General features: G+C 41.4%; 1 protein-coding gene across 1 annotated transcript in view; it reads right to left on the bottom strand.

Annotated features, from left to right (window-relative positions):
* LOC124709059 (alpha-N-acetylgalactosaminidase-like) overlaps positions 1-23,050 on the bottom strand; it is a 75,471-nt gene extending 52,421 nt beyond the window's left edge. Inside the window, exons 1-2 of the mRNA XM_047240707.1 lie at positions 22,917-23,050; positions 3,689-3,848 (exon numbers count right to left, since the gene is read on the bottom strand). Of these exons, the coding sequence (XP_047096663.1) occupies positions 3,689-3,846 (158 nt within the window). The 5' untranslated portion in view covers positions 3,847-3,848; positions 22,917-23,050. The remainder of the gene's footprint in view (positions 1-3,688; positions 3,849-22,916) is intronic.
* Positions 23,051-23,375: the final 325 nt, after the last annotated feature.

Below are 23,375 nucleotides of genomic sequence, written 5' to 3'. Positions count from 1 at the left end.
AATGTGTGCACAAGGTGTGTCTCCTTGTGTGAATGAGAGTGTGTTTTCTTTTCTAAAGAAGGCTGAGGGTGAAAGCAGAATGTTCAACAGTCTTTTTGTTGTGCCTGTCTGCAGCTCAGTGTGTCATCTTTATTGTTAGTAGCAATCTATCCTTTTCATAATGTTCTTGATATTACAATCTGGACATCCCATTGTTTGAGCTACTTGACTAGTTTACATATGTATTCAAAGGGAAAATTGACATGAGAAACTATAAATTTGTGAGACGGGAATTGTTGGCCAGTACACCTTCAGGAGTCAAAATATTTAGTACTGACAGGCAATGCAGTGCCTGAGAGAAAAGGCAGCAGCAAGAGCAGTTGAGTCAACTAGTAACTTATAGCAGACTGGAATGCAGTGGACACAACCAGTGCTCTGGTCTGTAGCTGGTAAACAATACTGCATCGTTAACAGAGCAGGCACAAACCAGAAGTATCTCAAATCCAGAACATGCACAATGTTAAGGGACTGATGATACACAATGTGGGAGCTGCCAGTAATGTCTGTCAGCATAGCCCAATACTAAGGGATGCAGCTGTGAAATGTCTCTGCACAGGGACTCCATTTGTTCTATAAAAGCTGCAAAGCTCACTGGAGTCACCATTACAAACAGCTGGCTCAAGCATGGCTGGGATGCTGGTTCCACTTGTGGCAGGGAGCATTGTGAATGCATATATAAGGTCACTGAAATTCAACTGCATGGATTCAGTAATGCACAAGACAGTAAGATCAGAAGGACTTGATGTCCACTGAGCCTCAGGTCCAGACTTAGAATTTGCTATCACTTTTCTGCTCAATACTTAGCCTCATGTACCTCCTTCATGGAACTTCAACTTTGTACTGAGTTAACTCTTGTGCCTTCAAGCATTCACTAAGGCAAAAATGAAAGGTAATCAACTGAAGTTTGCGTCGTTGTACACAATGATCTTGTCAATGTTTCAGTTCTAAATATCCCAATAGAGAGTGATTCTCAGGAAGAAATGCACTATAAAAATGTAATGCTGTCTACAAATGACAAGCTATAAGTTGTGTAATACATCTAAAGTTACCAACATGTGAGGCACATAAACAAATGTATGCATCCATTTTATTTCCAAATTTACTACAAAACTAGAATGTTTAGCCACATCATAAATGAACAATGTGGAATGACTATCACAGTGATACATGTCTCAACTCTGTGCTGTATGCAAACTAATGTAAAATATTTCACAATAATTGCTCATTTCACAAAATAAATAATTTTGTACCAAAAGTTTCTTTATAGGTTAACATGTAACAACATTCTTGCAGCAATAAAATAAACAAATAAACCCACTGAAGATACCACAAAAAGTGCTCAAACATGTCTGGGTGAAAACAAAAGTACAAATAGTGCCTTGCGTTAGGCAGAATTCCTCTCTGATATTGTTGTTCATATTCCCTTCCCTGTCTGCATCTTTGAGCTCCTACACACACTCTCTCTCTGACAAAACCCCTTCTCCAATCCCCCCCACCCCTTCTTGATCTTTGTCTCCTGTGGTCCTCACAACAAATGGGTCCCATTTACCCTGTGTGAGTGACCTGCCCTTCCTTTCCAACCTATTCGCTCTCCTCCCTTACAAAGTAACAATTAATGCTGGAAGCTAGGGTAATATGTATTTTTACTTGTGCCTACCAGCAGTAACAAATAGTTCATCTTCTGAAAACAAGTAATAGCCATAAATTCAGAGTTTTATTTTTGTATTCACTACATTTTAATTTCTAACCTGGTTGGACATAAAAAATAGCAAACGTAGTGTTTCAATTGCTGTATGATCCTGCATCTTTGAAGGGTAGGAGGCAACTGATTTTGGAATTGAGTGATGATTTTCACAGCACAGATGTAGGAAGTCATTTGTTCTGCTATACAAATCACCCAGATCTACTACCAACAACAGTGCTTCCACATGCTGTAGGTGGGAATTGGCTATACAACAGATATTATGTTCTTAATATTCACCAGCTCTTAATTTATATTTATCTATGCATGCTTGTCTCTTTCTTCTTTTCCATTCTCTCACATTTACATTCTTCACTAAGTGCCTCTCTGTCTGTTTATAAATGTTAGCTTATTTCCTTTCAGTTTATTTTCTCTGCTCTTTCTAATGCCACTTTCTAATCTTCCTCCTCCCTCCTGTTTCTTGCTTGTCTCTCTTTTGTTATCCATTCGCTCAGTTTCATTTTACCAATCCTTTACCTCTCTCTTTTTTTCTCCTCCATATCCTTTTTACATTGTTATCTCTCTTCTTTTACTTACATCTGTAGTTTATATTCTTGCCCTTGTTTTTAAATATTTGTTTTTTCTTTACTTTCTCCATGTTTAGCCGTCACAGTTTTTATTTTTGAATCTGGCCAACATGGACCTTTTATTATTTGTTTTTTTCTTTTTTACATCAGCTTTATTCTTAACTTTTAACGTTTGTAATATATTACTAGCAGTGTTTATAGTTTAAAACTGGACTTTTTGACCTCTTCTCTATTCCTCTGGACAATGTAACTTCTCCTCCTGTGTCTGCAGTGATTTATCTCTCTTCAGCATAACTCTTTTCTTTTTCTTTTTAAATACTGACAAATTAATTTATAAAATTTTAAAAATTCAAGAGTAACAATACTTTTTTAAATTTGTTGGACTTGTCAATGCACATCAGTTTGATCTGTTTTATTTACTTACAAATAAATGCTACTCCTCTATCATAAATATTGTTGGCAATCTTTTTATTTTCATTTTGAGGCAAAGTCAGCATTATTCAGTTTAAAACAGTTAACAATAAGCTGTAGGTCCTTCAAATAATTTTTAATGGAAAATCATTAAATCAAAATCACTGTTTAAAATCTCCCAATGTATAGATTAAATGGAATAGTAATGAGTTCAACACACTGCACTCCTGGCTGTTGTCGACATTCTGAACTTGGTGCCACTACCTCTTAATCTGGTAGCTCCTCATTTGGCATCACAATGCTAAGTACAGCCAGGTCCAGTCCTCCCAAGGAAAAATTTCTTGCAGTACAGGGAATTGAAACCCGTGTCCCCAGTATGAGGGTCTGTCACGCTGACCAGACGGCTACGGATGTGGACTGATAATATGATTACACAACTTAATTTCAGTGACATGGTACATACATGTCAGTGTGACATTTTTTGATAATGAAAAGAAAAGTCAGATGACATATACCTATTACATCCTTATCTACTATTGAGGTGCAGTTTGGTATTGTAGTACAGAAAGATTTAATGAGTGTAAAAAAGGGATTGTGTAAATAGCCAGAAACAGCATCTGAATAATGCAACTGCAAAAAGTAAGAATTATTTTCAAACAATAACAAAATTTTCAAAAAATTAAAATTATTTTCGAACAACAGCTTTTAAAGTTTTTGAACATCTTTTCGATTTGCATAAATTTTAAAATACAAATAAAGTTGTGCTGTGTAGTCAGTCATTAACATGAGCTGATAGTAGCTGTAACGTGCAAAACTGGTTTAAACACCTTTGTATCTGTGTTCTCCTTCCACTGTGACATATAAAGAACAAAATCAGCGAAAGAATGCAGTGTCTACTTCTCGACAGTAGAGGAGAGAGGTGCACACATCAAAAGATATTAATGTTAATAATTAGTCAACATGTACTTACCTAATACATTCATCAGGATAGTTTGTACAGTCAATAACACAGCGAAATCTTTGCCATGCTAACCATCCCATTGGAGGTGTCAATGCCAAGCCATTATCCAAGGCGACTGAAGTTTCAGCCAGAATTAAAGAAAGAAGCAGCAATTCTATTCCTGCCATATCTGGAAAGAGTAAGACCAAATGAACTACCTGTTATTTGTAATGTGTCGGGTTTATAACGATATCCAAATGTTATCAATTGTTTCTTCTCTGTGTTATCTGTTTGATAATAATTTAATATATTTAATGTAAAGATAATGGGTACTTGGAGAAGGTGTCCCCTTAAGAAGATAATACATACAGAAATGTGAAGAGTTGTTTTCAAATCCCTTTCACCTGCTCTCAGTTGAGGCCTTGAAAGCAACTGGTATCTGCTTTCTTTGCTAGAGTAGTATTATCAAACCTTCTCTCTTGATATAATCTCTTGATAAAGTTTTAATGCTTCTTAATTGAGGTGAATGGTCATTTCAAGAGTGGTTCTTGAGAGGGCTGACTTTCCTAACTGATATCAGCACTATCAAGAGCTGGCTACAAAAACACTTTCAAATGCCCTAAATTGTGGCCTGTATAGGGTGATGTTATCTGTACTCCTTTCTTTTGTTTGCTGTCAACTACAGTTAAGTATTTAGTTCAACATTTATCAGGAACAAGTATAAGTAGATTTCTATGCATTATGAAATCCTAGTTTTATGAGGCAAGCATTATATTATTTTAAATTTATCCACTGGATTTACATTAATGCAAACAATTACTGATTTCACTCCATTATCTTACAAAAAGGAGTAAAGTATTTGCTCGGTCTGTGTATTTTACAGGCAGCAAGAAGCACTGTCACATCAATTTGGATCCTTAAAAATTCTAAAATTTTGTTTTCGTTTTTATTATGAGAATATTTAAACTAAAAATTTTCATGCACTGGCAATTCCTAAAAACAATTACTGTACAAAGTAAATGGCATCTCCACAGCCAAATAACTGTTTTATATCTGTATCAGTATCTCTCATCATGCCTAGATATTCTTTATATAAAAAAAATGAAGAACTTAACTGTACCTATACCATATGTTAGATCCCTGTGGTTTCATGTTACAGGATCTACAAAGAGGTGATTTTTTTAATTATACAGGAAATCTCTTAAATCATCACTGTTTCATGCCTAATATACGCAAACAATGAAAAGTCAGTGTTCCCTGTTGAGTGGCACAGGGACAAACAGTGAGTATGGCAGATTGGGGCACAATTGTATACAACATGCAATCTTGACTCCAGCATATTGAAGGCAACCTTACTACCTTGTCACAATTCTTCAGTAACCATAGTTGAAGCTCCATGGATTTAGATACAAACTGGTAGAGTCTCCAAGGTCCTATTTTGTTCCATAATTCAGAATTTAGAGGCTCTGACTTCAGTATTCTGGGAGCTCACTCCAAACCATATCCATTTCTACAATATCAGTAATTTGTGTTCTCATTTGTGTAATCTGTGGTATGAGGTCCATTTCAGACACATATGTCCTGTTTGGGATTGCAATTTTCATTGATGTTGAAATATTTATATGAAGTTGTTTTTATGAAATGTACATGTAATACTACAAACTTCTTTTATCCCAGGCAAACACTCTAGTGTGTGTATCTTAGCCCCATTATCCTTTATTCCAATCAATAGATTTTAAAGTCATGTTGAACCATTTTTCCAATACCAAGCTTGTACAGAAAGATTTAAATGTTAATTTTTCCCTCACAATGCTAGACAGTGGAACATACTACACTACATCAATAGATCAAGAAGCTCAAGCTGCTAACTAGAAATAAACCACAAATAATAAATGTTATACATTTTATCAAACTATTTGTAAAGGACATTAATATGTTAATGAAGAAATAATTAGGGTACATACCAGACAAAATAAAAGAGAATAAAATAACAGGAAAATATCCAGTTCAGTTAGTGTACGCAACAAAAATAGAGTTTGGTCAACATAATCATAGATCATGACAAGGTCAGAGTGTTTAGAAAAAAAGAAATTTAATTTTCTTATAAATATATTAAAGAAAGACTTTTATTAGTAAAACTTTTATTAAATTCAAATGACTATGTTCATTAGCAGAAATTAAGCTACCACATAAACAGTACTACATAATATTCCAACTTCATCAGGTTAATGGAGAATTCAGTCAGGCCATGAGATCCTACATCACCAAAACAATTTTAGCATCACTACAGGAAAAACAGGAAACAGGAAAAAAGCAGATGGAATACTTGTTTATGCAATATGCATGAATCACTTTCATTTTGTTGACTACAATGTACTGTTTGTTAGTGCAGATAGGCTTCAATAACTAATGGAAATGCATAATTGAAATAGTTTTAAAGAAGACCTAAAAATCAATTATAATAAGACTAAAACAGTGTATGCAGTAATAAAAATACTGAAAATGAGTAGTACAAATTAACAACAAAGTAATAAAACAGCTTGTGACATTTCATATAAAGGCGAATTGGAAACAATGATTGGATTGATAGCAAAAGAAATAAGAGTAAAATGGCCTAGAGTACTTTTGGTAAACTACACAGAGTTTGAAAATCAGCTTCCAGTGTGTTGCAATGGAAAATTAAGAAACAGTGCATATTGTCAGTTTTCACTTGGGACATGCACTTACAATACAAAAATTCTTCAAAACCTGATGGTTGCTCAGTGAGTAATAGAGAGGATCATGTCAGGCATTACTAGGATAGACAGCAAAACACAGGAATAGAAAAGGGAACAAACTGAAATGAGAGATGTAATTGTGCTTGTAGTGAACGTGGAATGGAGGGGTTGGACAATATCCAAGCAAACTGAAATTCGAAGGGCCTAGGGAACACTTTCCTGGTTTTTTACAGATAAGACCTAAAAGATGATCTGAGAACATTAAAATATCGCAAGAAATACAAGGATGATTGTAGCTGGAGACTGTAAAGCATGGAGAAGTCTAGAGGAGGTTGCAGATGTCAAATGGCTCACAGTGAAACACTGCTTCACTGAGTTATAGAAAGACAGAAAGTATGCTTTTGTATCTGAAAGGGCATGTGAATGTTGCAAATCCACCCTGTCAGCACAAATGTCACTACTGTAGCCAACAGTGATTGCTCGACCTAAAGGCTGGGGAGATGGCCCCCAGAAGAGAAAGACCTTGGCAATCTACAGAGGAGCGTAGAGCCTGGATGGAGAAAAACACAAAATGTGACCAGCACAAATGACTGAAACTAGCATGTGGAACCAAGAGCATGGTGTGATGTGAAAGCCAGGTCCATGTTAGTTGATCTCAGCATAAGAACTGACTGGCCCGGCCTCTCACTGCTGGCAAGTAAACATCTGGGTCAGCAGTTCTGACATATGGCGCTCTGTGCACACTGTCCATGGTAGCATTATGCATTACTCTGCTGCCATCTTATCTGTGTCAATATGTAAGTCCACTGACAGGGATAGTAAATTCCTCCCCCCTAAAAGGCCATGTAGGATCAAAAATGTCTCAGTTTCTGCCACGATCTCCATCGCAAAACTGGAGAGGGCACGAGATTCTCCAGCAGTCAGTCTACCACAGTAGTGGGCAACAATGACTCAGTTGACTCCATTTTGAATGAAATTATCCACATTGGCTGTAAAATACTTTTTACTGAAAGTCATGACCAGTTTCATTAATTGAAGATGTATCCTCAGGTGACAGAGATTCTTTTTAACAAACTTTAGTGGAAAGGCAACTGTCTTAGAGCAACTCTGCATCATTCACATCAAGATATAAACAAATAATGCACTGAAAGTGGTAGTTAACAGTTAAAATGAAGGGTATAACAGAACTGTGCCACCATTAAGGTTGTTAACAGGCATAAAACAAGGTAATAACATGTTCAGTTGACTCCACAGATAGTAGATGTATCCCTGTGTTAAGGCCTTCATAGAAGAAATAGCTCAGTGTGACACATGCAGCAGCTGGAGTATGCGAGGACAAAAAGCTGAATGAATAATGACTTGATAGTTTTGCTTCTGTGTGGCAAGAATGGGGACCCCCTGGATAATGTTGAATTTACTGCATGGTAGGAAAGATGTATGCCATACTAAATCTTTTGTGGCGGTGTTCGTGGCGACAAACACTTGGCTGTAGAAATGGCTTACGAAGTCACCGCCACACTTTTAATAGCGGGCCGACCGGTCCGCTGGAACAGTGAACAGAAAGATGAAAAACCAAACACTCTGATTAAATAAAAGTCGATACTTATCTTTATTCATGAAGATACAGAAACACAGTAGTGAACTTGGTGTCTACAGAAATCTGTCTGGTTTGAGTCGGAGCGGCTAGGTCAGCGTCGGCTGACGACAAACAACAACTCTGCTGCGATGAACACACAACTGACTAGCAAGTACACAATTCGGTGGCGAGTATACAACTGAGCGGCGGATACAGAACTGTCCTAGCGCTCGCGACTCCAGCGCTTAAGAAGCCAGAAGCCAGCGGTGGCGCGCGCAGACTTGCGGCGATTTCCTGTATCGCTGGCGCTGCTTATGCGGACGGCGTCCGGACTTTGATGCTGCCAACCATTTGGCAGCGGGCTCGGTTGGCATTACTGGCTAGGATATAACACTCCTCCCCCCCAAATCGCCGCACCGTCGTTGAATAATGACGTGGCGAGCGTCGATGGCGGGGGAGGTGTCTGGCCGCAGGCGTAGCAGAAGAGACCGGGGCGGAGACTGTTGTCGGTGGCAGTCCCCGGTCCGCACCCCAGCATTGGCTGTGCGGGGCCTCGGGAAACACTGACTGAAAACCGAGGTCAGGGTGCACGCCTGTGACCACGTGCGCAGCTTCTGGTACTGGATGCGACGGGGCGTCGGGACCCACGAAGAGAGGCAGCGTCCCCTGATGCTGCGTCGACGGCTGCTGAGTGGGCGCCGGACAAGGCGCTGCGGTGTCAGACTCCTTGGGGGTGCCCGGGACGGGCTGTCGGCGTGACAGCGGCGACGGCTGCTGCTGCTGCTGCTGCCCTGGGGGCGGCAGCGGAGTCGGAAGGCGTGGCTGGAGCCCGCCGCGGACCAAATCTGTGGACAAAGAACGAGCGGCAGAATCCGGGCGGCCAGCGCGGCGCAACTGGATCTGATGCCCCCTGTGCACCCCAGTAGCACCTTGAACAGTATAAAAACCGCGACCCTGGACACTTATCACGGTACCACGTTCCCAACGACGGCGACCGTGATAAACTCTGAAAAAAACGGCGGCGTCGCGCTGAAAACGCGTGCGATGCTCAGAAGCGGCGGGTCGATCCGTGGGGTGCAACAACCGTAGGAGGGTGCGATGACGACGGCCGTGGAGAAGCTCCGCAGGCGAAGGGCCGTCGCGTGGGGTCGTCCGGTACGACGACAGGAACGTGATGAGGGCCTGCTGACGAGAGTGCGTAGCACGAAGGCGGTCCATATGATCCTTGAATGTGCGTACAAAACGTTCCGCTGCACCATTCGATTGAGGGTGGAACGGCGGAGTAAGAACATGACTAATGCCATTGGCAGAACAAAAACTTTCAAATTCAGCAGAGGTAAATTGTGGACCATTGTCAGACACTAAAACTTCTGGAAGTCCCTCAATACAAAAAATTGAAGTCAATGCCTGTATAGTTTGTGCAGACGTTGTAGACTGCATGGGCACAACAAACGGAAAATTACTAAATGCATCTATCACGATGAGCCAACGAGAATTCCAATATGGACCAGCGAAATCAATATGTACTCGCTGCCAGGGACCAGCAGGGCGTGCCCACTCAAAATAGCGTTGAGGCGGAGCAGCTTGGTGTTCGGCACACGTCGAACAATCTGTAGACATCTGCGTAATCTGCTTATCAATGCCGATCCATGTACAATGACAGCGGGCAAGCTGCTTGGTGCGGACCACTCCCCAACGACCTTGATGCAACAAGTCGAGGACCTTAGATTGGAGCACTTTGGGAACCACTACACGAAGCTGGTCATTCTCGGTGCGTAACAGCAAAACTCCGTGCGAAACAGACAACAGATGACGTTGCGGATAATAGCGACGAACCACAGGATCCGATATGTCCTTTGCCTTGGACGGCCAACCACATTGAACAAAACGTAATAGTAAACTCAGATGAGGATCCGTAGCTGTCTCACGTGCCACCTGACGATAATCAATCGGAAAATCCCGGAGGGATTGATGCTCATCGGCGTCAATCTGATGGCAAGAGTCGTCAGAGGAATCGAAGACATCATCCGCAGCAATCGGCAATCTAGAAAGCGCGTCAGCGTTTGCATGCTGAGCTGTAGGGCAATACAGTATCTCATACTGGTATTGTGATAACAAAAGAGCCCAACGTTGTAGTCTCTGAGCTGTCCGCTGAGGAACTGGTTTAGACGGATGAAACAGTGACGTCAGGGGCTTGTGATCTGTTACTAAATAGAATGGTCTACCATAGAGGTAGTGATGGAATTTTGTGACACTGAACACAATAGCCAACGCTTCCTTGTCCAATTGGCTATAATTACACTGAGCTTTGTTTAGCAATTTAGATGCGAACGCAATAGGACGTTCGGTGTTACCGACGCGGTGAGACAACACAGCACCGAGGCCGAAAGAAGAGGCATCACAAGCTAACACCAGAGGCTTGTTAGGGTCGTAATGGACCAGACAACGATCATTCAATAAAGCCTCTTTAAGCTGCTGAAAGGCTGATTGGCAATCAGCTGACCACACAAACGGAACATTCTTACGGCGGAGACGATGCAACGGTGCAGCAATCTGTGATGCATTAGGTATAAACCTAATATAATACGTCAATTTGCCAAGAACTGCTTGCAATTCATGCAGATTGCGAGGGGCGGGCAAATCACGAATAGCTGCTAAATGTGACTGGGAGGGATGAATGCCTTGAGCATTAATAACATGTCCTAGATACTCCAGCTCCGTAAGGAAAAATGAACATTTATCGATGTTGCAACGTAGGCCTGCCTGAGACAACACTTTAAACAAACACTCCAAATTACGGAAATGTTCAGCAGGCGTCCGACCGGACACAACAATATCGTCTAAATAGTTGCAACACGATGGCACATTAGCCAGAAGTTGTGACAAAAAATGCTGAAAAACAGCTGGAGCTGACGCACAACCAAAAGTCAAACGCAGAAAACGGAACAACCCCAACGACGTGTTTATGACAAAATACTGTTGTGATTGCTCATCGAGGGGCAATTGCAAATATGCTTCACGGAGATCAATTTTGGAAAAGAAACAAGCTTCCCCTAACTTATCCATCAGCTCGTCCGGTCTAGGCAAAGGAAAAGAATCAATGACAGTCTGAGGATTAACTGTCGACTTAAAATCAGCACACAAACGTAACTTGCCAGACGGTTTCTTTATAATAACTAAGGGAGAAGCCCACTGGCTCGCTGAAACGGGTTGAATAACACCGTTGTTTTGCCAACGACGAAGTTCATCTTCTACAGGTGCCCGGAGGGCGTGAGGCACTGGACGAGCACGACAAAATCGAGGCTGAGCATTATCTTTTAACGTAATATGAGCGGCAAAGTTCGCAGCACAACCCAGTTTGTCTTTAAATATGTCACTGTATCGTTTACACAAATCGGTTATGCTGTCTTGAGGAACAACAACAGAATTAAGTTGCAACACATTGTCTTGGATAGACAGGCCAAACAAGTCAAAACAGTCTAATCCGAAAATGTTTACACTGTCTGTAGCGCGGAGCACTGTGAATGAAACTGTTTTTGTATTGCCACGGAATGTGGCTGGCACGCTACATACACCTAACACAGGAATATGTTCTCCACTATAAGTAGCCAAAGAATGTTTTGCCGCTGAAAGTTTAGGGCGGCCGATAGCCGCATACGTAGCACTATTTATGAGAGTCACAGACGCACCAGTGTCTAATTGAAAATTGAAGGTCTTATCCTGGATGCGTAGCTTCACAAATAGTTTATTACACTGTCTCTGGATCGGTGCAGTGGAGGCGGAAGACACCAAATCAGCGCGTTTAGCGCGTGTTCGCTGCTTACAACATCTCGTGGGTTGGGCGGGTGGAACAACAACTCCCGCTTCACTTGCAGTCTGTACATTACTGTTTACAGCGTTTGAATTACGCTTGGGTCGCATAGCAGAGGGCTGGGTGGGTGGCTTATTGCGAACAAGTTTATTACCCACACGAACCGTGGAAGAGTCTTGAAACGCGACCTTCTGGGCGGGCTGGCTTTGAAGAACATGAATATCCATGGGCTGGGCAGCACTAGAATTGTTCTTGCGTTCACGCAAACAAACAGTCTGGATGTGTCCTTTCCTTTGACAAAAGTGACAAACCGTGTTCCGTAACGGGCAACGTTCACGAGGATGAGCAAGAACACACTTAGGGCAAGACTTAACTCTATCATTTTGCACACGCGGCTGACGAATGTGTTTAACATGACGCGGCCGGCTAGTGTTTACAGTCTGACTCTGCCGGTGGGGCCGCGGGCGTGACGTAACTTGCTTAGCACAGGCAATTTGAGAAATACATGGCTGTTTTAACTCACACTCAGCATAGTCAAAAGTATCTTGGGCTTCAATGATGTTCATCACAGTCTCTAATGACGGGTCAGGCAACTTTAAGATAGGAGCACGAATACGAGAATCTGCAATGTTTTGAGTAATAGCGTCTCGTAGCATGACATCACTGTAGGAAGCTCCACACACACAATTAAATCGGCACTGACGGGTGAGGCCCCGTAAATCTGTTAACCACTGTTTATTAGATTGATGTGGCAGTTTCTTTAATCTGAAGAACTTGAATCTGGCTGCTGCCACATGAACTCGCGACTCGAAATACTCAGCAAGCTTGTTAACAACAATGTCATAGTCTAAAGCTTCTGGCTGGGATTCCGGGAACAACTTACAAAGGAGTCGATAGATTTCCACGCCTGCAGTGGAAATTAAATAAAGCTGCCGCTCAGTACCTGTGATTTTGTAGACTGTCATGTGCGCCTGCAACTGCACGAAATATTCTCGCCATTCTTCTCTGGATTCATCAAAAGCCCGGAACTGTGGTGCTGCCTGTGCTTGTTCCTTTTGTGTTGGAGGATTAGCCGCTTGTTTGGCGATTGCTTCCACCAGACTTTGTATTTGCTGACTCTGTAACAAGATCAACTATTGTAAGTCGGCAGACATAGTGAACACAAATTAAACCAGCCCCCAAAATTTTATCTCTATAATTAGTATAACAAGAACAAGTTGAACCAGCCCTGCACACGAGTTCGGATCCCATCCTCGTCGCCAGTTTTGTGGCGGTGTTCGTGGCGACAAACACTTGGCTGTAGAAATGGCTTACGAAGTCACCGCCACACTTTTAATAGCGGGCCGACCGGTCCGCTGGAACAGTGAACAGAAAGATGAAAAACCAAACACTCTGATTAAATAAAAGTCGATACTTATCTTTATTCATGAAGATACAGAAACACAGTAGTGAACTTGGTGTCTACAGAAATCTGTCTGGTTCGAGTCGGAGCGGCTAGGTCAGCGTCGGCTGACGACAAACAACAACTCTGCTGCGATGAACACACAACTGACTAGCAAGTACACAATTCGGTGGCGAGTATACAACTGAGCGGTGGATACAGAACTGTCCTAGCGCTCGCGACTCCAGCGCTTAAGAAGCCAGAAGCCAGCGGTGGCGCGCGCAGACTTGCGGCGATTTCCTGTATCGCTGGCGCTGCTTATGCGGACGGCGTCCGGACTTTGATGCTGCCAACCATTTGGCAGCAGGCTCGGTTGGCATTACTGGCTAGGATATAACAAAATCCATTCCCAAATGGGCACATTTAGGTCATCCCATCTAGACTGTTCATACGATTTTCCTGAAAAACAGGAGGTAGTCATGGCAGTTGTGACCAGCCATGCCATCAATGGACAATCCAGCAATGTCTGCTGCAAGTATTGTCCAGTGTTGAAATGAGAGCCTCTTGTTGATGGAATCTGGATCAGGTCCCACTGGCAATAGTGATAATGCATCTGCATCAGCAAGCTGAGCAGTGTACCACTAAAGAATGTCATACAAGTGCCCACCTTTGCACTTGATGTGCAGTCCTATCAGGTAGCTTAGAATAGGAGCCAAATAATGAAATTAGTGTTTTGTGTTGGTGATGAGTATGAACTTAGCACCATACCAAAAGCACAAAAATTTTTAATGCCACAAATGTAAGCCAGTACCTCCCTTTCCACCTGTGAACAGTTACTTTACACCAGTGAAAGCATCTTTGATGCATAAGTGATGGGCTGCTTGGTACCATCTGGGTTCTGATGTGATAGGACTGCACCTATGCCATACTTGGACACATCAAAGGCCAGGGTTAATTGCTTACCTGGCTTAAAAGAAGTCAAATGGAGAGCAGAGTATGAACACTGCTTGAGGAAGTGAAAAGTGTACTGACAATCCATAGATCACATTAATTTAACCCCTTTTGGTGAAGCTGGTTAAGAGGCTGGCAGGTGCGTGTGAAACCTAGGGAATGAACTTAGCATAATAAGAAATCTTGTTCAAAAAGGACTGGAGCTCCATCAGATTCTTGGGGCTGGCGGGTGGATGATGCCTTTGACGTGCTTGTGTGTAGGGATAATGCCATATTTGCTAAGCACATGTCCCAAAAAATGCACCTTTGGGGCAAAAAGATACATTTTTCAAATTTGTCACAAAGGCCACTCTTCAGAAGGCATTGGAAAGCTGCCTGCAGATTCCATAAATGCTCCTCTTGCCATGGAGCCTATGCCCCAGAGGTCATCAACTTAGGTGACACAGCAGGGATGTCCTTAATCAAATGCTCCAAATACCTTTGATAAATTGCTGGGGCAGCAAAATTCTAAAGGGTAAGAGAATAAACTGGTAAAGCCCATGGTGAGTTGCTGTATCTTCACTCCTGACATGTGTAATTTCAGAGATCGCACGTCCATACAGTTCACGGGCCCACTTATAAAGGCTACATGGGTCGGCCCCCTGACATGTTCTGGTGAGCCGCCAGAGAAACAGTATTATTTAAGCAATCGCAAATGAGTGCTCAGCCTATTCTGTAATCTGTATTACTGTTGTCCATTCAATGTGTTCAGTGCTATGCACACCCTGTACTGTACTGCATCTTGCAATGGCTCTATGAAGTACTACGTTCCATAAATCATATATGTTCTTGCTATAACAAACTTGCTGATGAGTGAGGGCTACATTTTCTATGTGTGTTAGTGTCAGTGTTAAGTCTCCCAACAAGCATATAGATGGAAGAAATACTCCAATGTATCACAGCCCAACAGCAAGTTTTTGTGGAACAACAGTAGGCTCTCATCATTGCTTTCAATTAAGTGGTATGTATGTGTTTGCAGCAGATCACTCTTCCACCAGTACAACCATCATGATTTTTGGCATATGATGAATCAGCTGAAGATTGGGACCCCTATGAGACATGGTTATGCCAATGTCTCCAGGGTTTTTGCATGGGTGATGCAAACTTGTGTAGCACTTTCTTTCTTTCCTGGCTTTTGCCGTGCATGTATCAGTTGTTGTGCCAATATTGTGAAAAGGAAAGTTGCTGCTCATCATATAGCAGAAATGCTGTCACAGATACGCACAACAAAAAGACTGTCACAAATATAGGTTTTGGCCAGTAAGGCCTTCATCAAAATTAGACAACAAACACACATGTACATATGCATGCAAACACAACTCGCACACACATAACTGCAGTCTCGGGCAACTGAGGCCACCTTGCACCTCTGCAACAACTGGCCAGCTTACCATTTGATGAAATGTGCAACTTCTCTCAACCTATTACTGCGACAGAATGCAATGTAACTGAGATGTGTGTACAGTTTTATCACTATCACAAACATCCAAACCAATCTTACAAAGTATGGGCTGCAGAATTACATTGGTTGAGCAGTCATCATAAATTTGTCATTGGTACCCTTCATCAATCCTATGTTGATCACATGGTGCATGATGTTATTATTCATCTGCCCCAGATAGGGAAGTGTGTGAAGAAGCACTTTGGTATGAGAATCTCACACTTACGTATATGCTTAATAGAGCAAAGTCCTTTGAAGCATCATGAGTCACAGGTGATCAGATTGCTGCATGGGGAAAGGTACTGGAAGTTACTCAGTCATGCCTGTTGGGCACACAGCAAATGTACAGGAAGTTGGAATCCATGCAGCAGAACAATCTTTGACTCAGCGCCCTTGGAAGCGTAAAATAGCCAATTTTGCTGGGCCCTTCCTACAACAGCGTTAGCTCATTGTAATGGATGCCTATTCCAAGTTTCCCTACATAGCGTGTTGTTGGTCCACATCCATGGCAGCCATTATTTTGGCCCTGTCTAAGATATTTGCAATTGAGGGACTTCTGTATATCGCAGATATTGTTAACAACCCCCCCCCCCCCCCTCCCCCCCAGTTTGTTCCTCGAGAATTTGCATCTTTTTGTCAGGCTACTGATGTTCACCATACCACAACTCAACCATTTCAACCTCAATCTAATCATGAGACTGAATTCATGGTTCAAATGTTTACAACTCAGATGTGGAAGTATGTATCAGGCAGGCCCCTGAAGCTGCTTTAGACCATTTTTTTGAGTGTGTACCATTTCATTCCAGTGGGGGACAAGAGTCCAGAGGAGCTGCTACACGGATGCCAATCATGGACCCTTCTTCACCTGCTGCTGCCGACACCACGCTGGCGTTGCCGATTCCGCAGTTGTTCCAGCCAGGTGTACCTGTCTGGGCTCGTGGTTTCGGTCACATGCCGACCTGCATTCCTACCTTCATCAGGCTTCCCTGGGGCCGAACCTTTGCATCATCTGCACTCCTGATGGGCATCACTTCAACCAGCTGCAGCTGTGCACAGGTGGGGGGGGGGGGGGGGGGGCTGTTCTGGAGTGCCCACCGCCACTCCATCCCCACCACCGCCGATGCCTGTTCCTGTGTTGCAGATGGTCTTGTTCATGCTGCAGCAGGTGTCACTGTCTGGGATCCCTGCCTCCGCCACCTCTCCTTGACTGTTATTACTGGTGCAGTCCCTGCTACATCTGATGCTGCAGGCGCTGCTGCGTGCACTCTAGGTCCTGTGTGGCTGTTGTCTCTGACAGCCCCACTGATGCCTCCGGCTCCACCTGCTGACCTGAAAGAGGATGTCACTATGGAAATGCTGTCCCTGGTCCTGCCCTATGGCCTTTCATGAGAGGGGGCAATGGCACGCCAAACTGCTCCCTCATCACTTCCGCCCGTACCTGCCATTGCCTGCCCACCACATGCTGCAGCAGCTACCATCTTTGGGGGATGAAATGGACGGTATCAGTATCTTTGGTGTTTTCTTTGACTAGTAATATCAATGCCTTGTGCAGCACCTTTTTGGTACCAGTGCTTTCTTGCTACCAGTGCTTTTTTGGGACCAGTGCTTTATCAGTACCATGATTTTTTTCTGTACCATGCATTTTTTCTGTACCACATATTTTTCTGTGCCTAATGTTTTTATGCATGTATACAGTTTTCCCGCCCCCTTCAAGAGAGGACTGATGTATCATCACTCATGATGCATGTGATTTCAGAAATTGGGCAGCCATACAGTTCACAGGCTTGCTTGTAGAGGCCACCTGGGTCAGCTCCCTGGAGCACTCTGGTGAGCTGCCAAAGAAACAGTATTATTCAAGTGAGCACAAACAGGTGCTCAGCCAATTCCGTAATCTGTATAACTGTTGTCCATTCAATGAGTTCAGTGTCACCCAGCCTGTACTCCATCATTGCATCCTACATTGGTTCTATAAAGTACAATATTCCATAATTCATGTTTGTACTTTCTATAACAGGGATATTGAGCTCTAAGATGTGCTGAGAAGTGGAGCCCAATGGCAATTGCAGGTATGTATTATGCAGATTGTTGTGGGGGAAAATACTGGCCTCTGACAACTTCACCATCTTCTCCAGACGTGGAGTGGCATATGAGTCTGCAACAGATTGTACATTGACTGTTTAAAATTGCCACAAAGGCACACAGCACCACCTGGATTTTGGACCAGCACCAAAGGGGTGGGTAGCTCACTGACTAGATGGATTAGGAAAAATGACACCAAGTTCCTGCCAATGCTACAATTTGTCCTTCTCTTTGTCACATGTGATGAAGGGAATGGGGCAGGTGTGACAAAATTTAGGTATTGCTGATGTCTGAAGGAAGACATGGGCCTCAAAATTTTCTGACCAACACCAGGTATTTTCAAACAGCTGACCATACAACCATAATAAAGAGACCAAATCTTGGAAGGGGACCAGTTGGGAAACTAAATGGATTCTGTCCATGATCTGGACTCCAAAAAGGAATCCAGACCAAAAATATTTTGTGCCGACAGTGAATTCATCACTAACAACAAAAGTGTCCATTCCGCACTCTTATAATATACAGAGATGAAGAATTAACCCCACAGTGGAATACACTGTTTACTATAAGATACAGCATGATATAATGGTCACTGCAATGCAGAGCAGTCCAAGAGTCTGTATGTGTCTAATTTAATTAAGATGACTGGTGCCCCATTTCTACCTGAAACTCAATCATTCAGAACCAACGTATGCAGAATATGCTGGGACAATGCTTATGGAATATGTGCTCTGCTCACACAACCATGTACATTCAAATGCACCCACCTGCAGCACCAGTGACAGTACTCGCACTAGAAAGGGAGTGGTAGTTTAAAAGCTAGAGGCGCACGCGTGTGCGCTAATGCAACTCACACACAGAGACTGTGGTCATGTGCGTGTGTGTGTGTGTGTTTTTCTATTTCCATTGAAGGCCTTGTTGCCCAAAAGCTTATTTGCTGACAGCCCTGAACCAACTTATGACCTAGATGCAGGTGCACCTAGGAATGTTGTATATGTAAATAAGTCATCAGCTAGAATCTAGTGTATTACAAAGGGCTTAGGAAAACTATTTCACATTTTTGCATAGTCCCAGATTTACACGAGTTGAAACAGAGAAATCAACTCTTCATCCTTCAAAAATAAAGAGGACTTATACACCTCAAAAAGCAACTACCATATTAAATATGTAAATGTTAGAAGGTAGAATACAGGCTGTTGGACAATTGTCTCTACCTACACTGCTCTAAATGCTCTCATATAGGATACATTCATTGAACTAAACATTTTATTAAAAATAAATGTTCTTGTTAACGAAATGTCATTTCATGCTAAATGTAAGAGCATAATGACAGTGTTACCAGCTGTATGCAATATACAGGGTGATTCAAAAAGAATACCACAACTTTAAAAATGTGTATTTAATGAAAGAAACATAATATAACCTTCTGTTATACATCATTACAAAGAGTATTTAAAAAGGTTTTTTTTCACTCAAAAACAAGTTCAGAGATGTTCAATATGGCCCCCTCCAGACACTCGAGCAATATCAACCCGATATTCCAACTCGTTCCACACTCTCTGTAGCATATCAGGCGTAATAGTTTGGATAGCTGCTGTTATTTCTCATTTCAAATCATCAATGGTGGCTGGAAGAGGTGGCCGAAACACCATATCCTTAACATACCCCCGTAAGAAAAAATCGCAGGGGGTAAGATCAGGGCTTCTTGGAGCCGAGTGATGAAGTGCTCTGTCACGGGCTGCCTGGCGGCCGATCCATCGCCTCGGGTAGTTGACGTTCAGGTAGTTACGGACAGATAAGTGCCAACCTTTTTCGTAGGACTCTCCATACAGTTGATTGTGAAATTTGCAGCTCTCTGCTAGCTCTGCGAGTCGATTTTCCTGGGCTGCGAACAAATGCTTGCTGGATGCGTGCTGCATTTTCATCACTCGTTCTCGGCCGTCCAGAACTTTTCCCTTTGCACAAACACCCATTCTCTGTAAACTGTTTATACCAACGTTTAATACACCACCTATCAGGAGGTTTAACACCATACTTCGTTTGAAATGCACGCTGAACAACTGTTGTCGATTCACTTCTGCCGTACTCAATAACACAAAAAGCTTTCTGTTGAGGGGTCGCCATCTTAGCATCAACTGACGCTGACGCCTAGTCAACAGCGCCTCAAGCGAACAAATGTACAACTAAATGAAACTTTATAGCTCCCTTAATTCGCCGACAGATAGTGCTTAGCTCTGCCTTTTGTCGTTGCAGAGTTTTAAATTCCTAAAGTTGTGGTATTCTTTTTGAATCACCCTGTACACTGTCAACTTATTTGACATTGTTATGTAATTTTGTACATATACAAATGGAATAAACAATTTACTAACAATGATTTGGTAGCCACTCAAATCACATAATACACATTTTGTCTTTAAAAAATAATTTTATCCTTTATTTAGGCATATGTTTAAACTGTTGACCAGGAACTGAAATACACATTTGCAGCCACCATTTAAAAGAATGATGAACAGATGTAATTACAGTGGATGATATGGTAGAGCATGCACTGGTGATTTGACTACACATATTGTCTGGTGTAATTGGGACTTTATCATAGACTGCATCTTTGAGTCTTCCTCAAAGAAAGAAATCAAGAGGAGTCAAATTAGGAGACCTCGTAGGTCAACTGACAATAGAATTTTGTCTTATCCAGCATCCCGGAAAATTATCATCCTTAATTGTGTTGCAACACAGGATGAGTGAGCTGGACAACCATTGTGTTGCAGCCACATACACTGTCAAATATCCAGTGTTATGTTTTCTAGAAGAAATGGCAGGACAGTTGTCAGAAAGTGCACATATGAGTGTCCATTTAGAATGCCTGAGATGAAGTAAGGTCCCATAGTGTAATTTCCTATGATGCCACACAATGCTTTTATGCTCCACAGTCATTGATGTTGCACCTGTGCCAGTGTGGATTTTCAGCTGCTCAGTAGTGCATGTTATGCACATTTACATTAGCATGGTTAGTAACTGTTGCTTCATCACTAAAGAGCACACATTGAAAAAATGAAGTGTCATCTCTCAGTTGTTGAAGAGTAAACTGATAAAATTCTGTATTATGTTTGAAATTACTGCTGGCAAGTGCCTGACGTAGTAACAGATGGTAGGAATTGAAATGCTGTCAATGCAGATGAGAATGACATTTATCTGGCTGATTCCATGTTCCTTGGCAATATGTCTCCTACCACTGTGTGGATTCATTAGCATCATAACCAGAACACCTTTTTTGTGTTCTCTGTCCATTGCAGTCTTCTTTCTTATACCATTTTTCACATTAAAGTAACCTGTCTACACTAGACTCTTAATAGTTCATGCAATGGCCTGTTGTGTCAGACTTGGGGATATGAATGGATAGCCCTATATCACTATACTGTTTCTATGAGATTTCTTTTACATTCATCATATAAAAGCAATATAGTCAACTTCTTCTCATTGATGTACTTGCCTGCATGCAACAAATGCTGAATCAGAAATGAGCATCCTGCAGTGCAGATGAGTAAACAGGCAAATGTGTTGGCATTCTGACTCAATGTATTCAAATTCTGACACAGTGCAGCATGAGAGCTCTGCTTGGCAGTGTTTGCACCACTAATGCTAATTCTGGCCACCGTGCTCTGAAATTCTAGGACATTTCTCGAATTTGTTGATATTTTATCATAACCATGACATTTTTTCTTCTTTTTTGTTTTAAAGATTTTATGGTGGACATTGCTTATACTAGTGTAGTAAGTGTCATATTAATATTACTGAAATTATTTGTGATGACTAACCTGAGGTATTCCACGGCAACATACTATGAACCTAACAGCTCCATCTTTTGAATACTGTTGTGAAACGTTTATTAAATAGTTTTGCAGTACTGTACACTCTGTTACCAATGTATTATTTACCCTTAATGCTATCTTCTCATCTTCGTTTTTAGTTCTATCAGTTTTCTTCTTCACTATATCCCATATTGTCTTTATTTTGTTACCTGATGTGCCTATCTTTTTCTTGTAATGCATTTGCTTTGATGTCTGTATTACTATTGTCAACATTTTGCAGTATGTCTTGCAATGAGCTACTACATTAATAACAGAGCTGTTTCTGACTGACAGATACAGTTTCCTTTTGTCTTAACAAGGTACCTTTATTCCTTTAATAATCTGTGGCTTCTTTGTAGAGTTTGGCCTAATCTGGTCTACTTTTGGGGGAAAACAACTTTCAGACAAGGTGAGAACTTCATCAGTAAAGCATTGTATTTTTCATTCATACCATGAGTACTCTATATTCCGGTATCACTCCAGTTCGTGTCTTCGAGGAGTTTCCTAAGATAATCAATTTTTGTTTTACTGACCAATCTCTTGAACTCAGTAAATTTTGTATTCTGAGCAGTATGAACTTTTAACAAAAGAAACTGGTATTTCATGGTCTTAGATGTCATTGACAATTGGTTTTGTAATATAATTTTGTTTTTAGACATTTTTATGAAGATATTATCACTGAGTGATTTTGAAGAGTTAGCTATCCTAGACGGGAAGTGTACTGTAGGAATTAAGTTGAATTATAATGTTCCTGACTGCAATAAATCCTTACTGGAAGAATTTTAGGATAAAGACATTATCAATGGCTGTTATGAACAGTCAACTATCATAGTTGAGAAGGAATTAAGTTGAATGATAATGTTACTGTTCGCAGAATTTTTAAGAAAATCTACCACCAGAAACCACTATTTCAAAATTTACGAATGTCTATGTTCTTAAATTTATGACACTTTCTGAAGAATGTGGCAACTCCTCGTCTCCTCATTTCTTATGCAGAAAAGTAAGATGCTAACTGTAATCCTGTAACACTTTATACATCTATACTAGTGCTCATATGATGATCATAGAGGCAGATTATGTCGACTGGGTTTGATGACTCTAACTAATCAACGGAAATAAGTACTTCATTAATTTTACTTTACGCTCCTTTAACATTTTGCCATTTTGTTTCAATAAAGATAGCTAGTAGTTAATATATAACTGGGTGGAAAAAAAAGTTCTGGTGATTGGTGAAAATTTTGAATCTACAGCTGGTTGTACTGATGCAGCATGCCACAATTGTTTTGTTTAGTTTCTTTCTCATAGTGAATATCTGTTTCAAACTTAACCTCTCTTAAAACTTTACTTCTTACTGTCTTCCCTATAGAGATTTAATATATTTCTACATTCAACATTTATGAATATGCAGCACTCACCACTGAGTAGACAGAAAGCAGTATCTCCTAGAATGAAAAGTGCACTGGCTGGTCACAAGAAAAGAAGCTGCTTGTTGTTATTAGTTGGTACAGGTGTAGTGGAACATTAAAAGTATGGAAAAAAACAGTGCTCATCATACTGAAGTGGTATGTTGTCCTAATGATCTTTGTGCTGCACAGAAATGGCTGTATGATAGCTTTTCAAATGCAAAATGTTTTTTGTATGCAAATTATGCAGGACCTCTCATTACAGATGGAGATTGTTCTCTCCAGGTAATTGCAGGAAGAGACTTTCCTGGTTGTGCTCAAACAGTGTTGACAGACAAAGTTAAAATGTCTGTTACCATTGACTCATTTTACAAACACATTATTAATATTTGTGGCACTATCAAATACTTACCTGTAGGATTATGATTTCAACACTACTTAATTAGCTATCTAATTAAATTTTTTTGTAGT

This window comes from Schistocerca piceifrons, chromosome 7 (genome assembly GCF_021461385.2).
Source record: "Schistocerca piceifrons isolate TAMUIC-IGC-003096 chromosome 7, iqSchPice1.1, whole genome shotgun sequence".
Taxonomy (NCBI): Eukaryota; Metazoa; Arthropoda; class Insecta; order Orthoptera; family Acrididae; genus Schistocerca; species Schistocerca piceifrons.
Note: the sequence above shows the minus strand (reverse complement) of the source record. Positions and strands in the feature narration are given on the sequence as shown.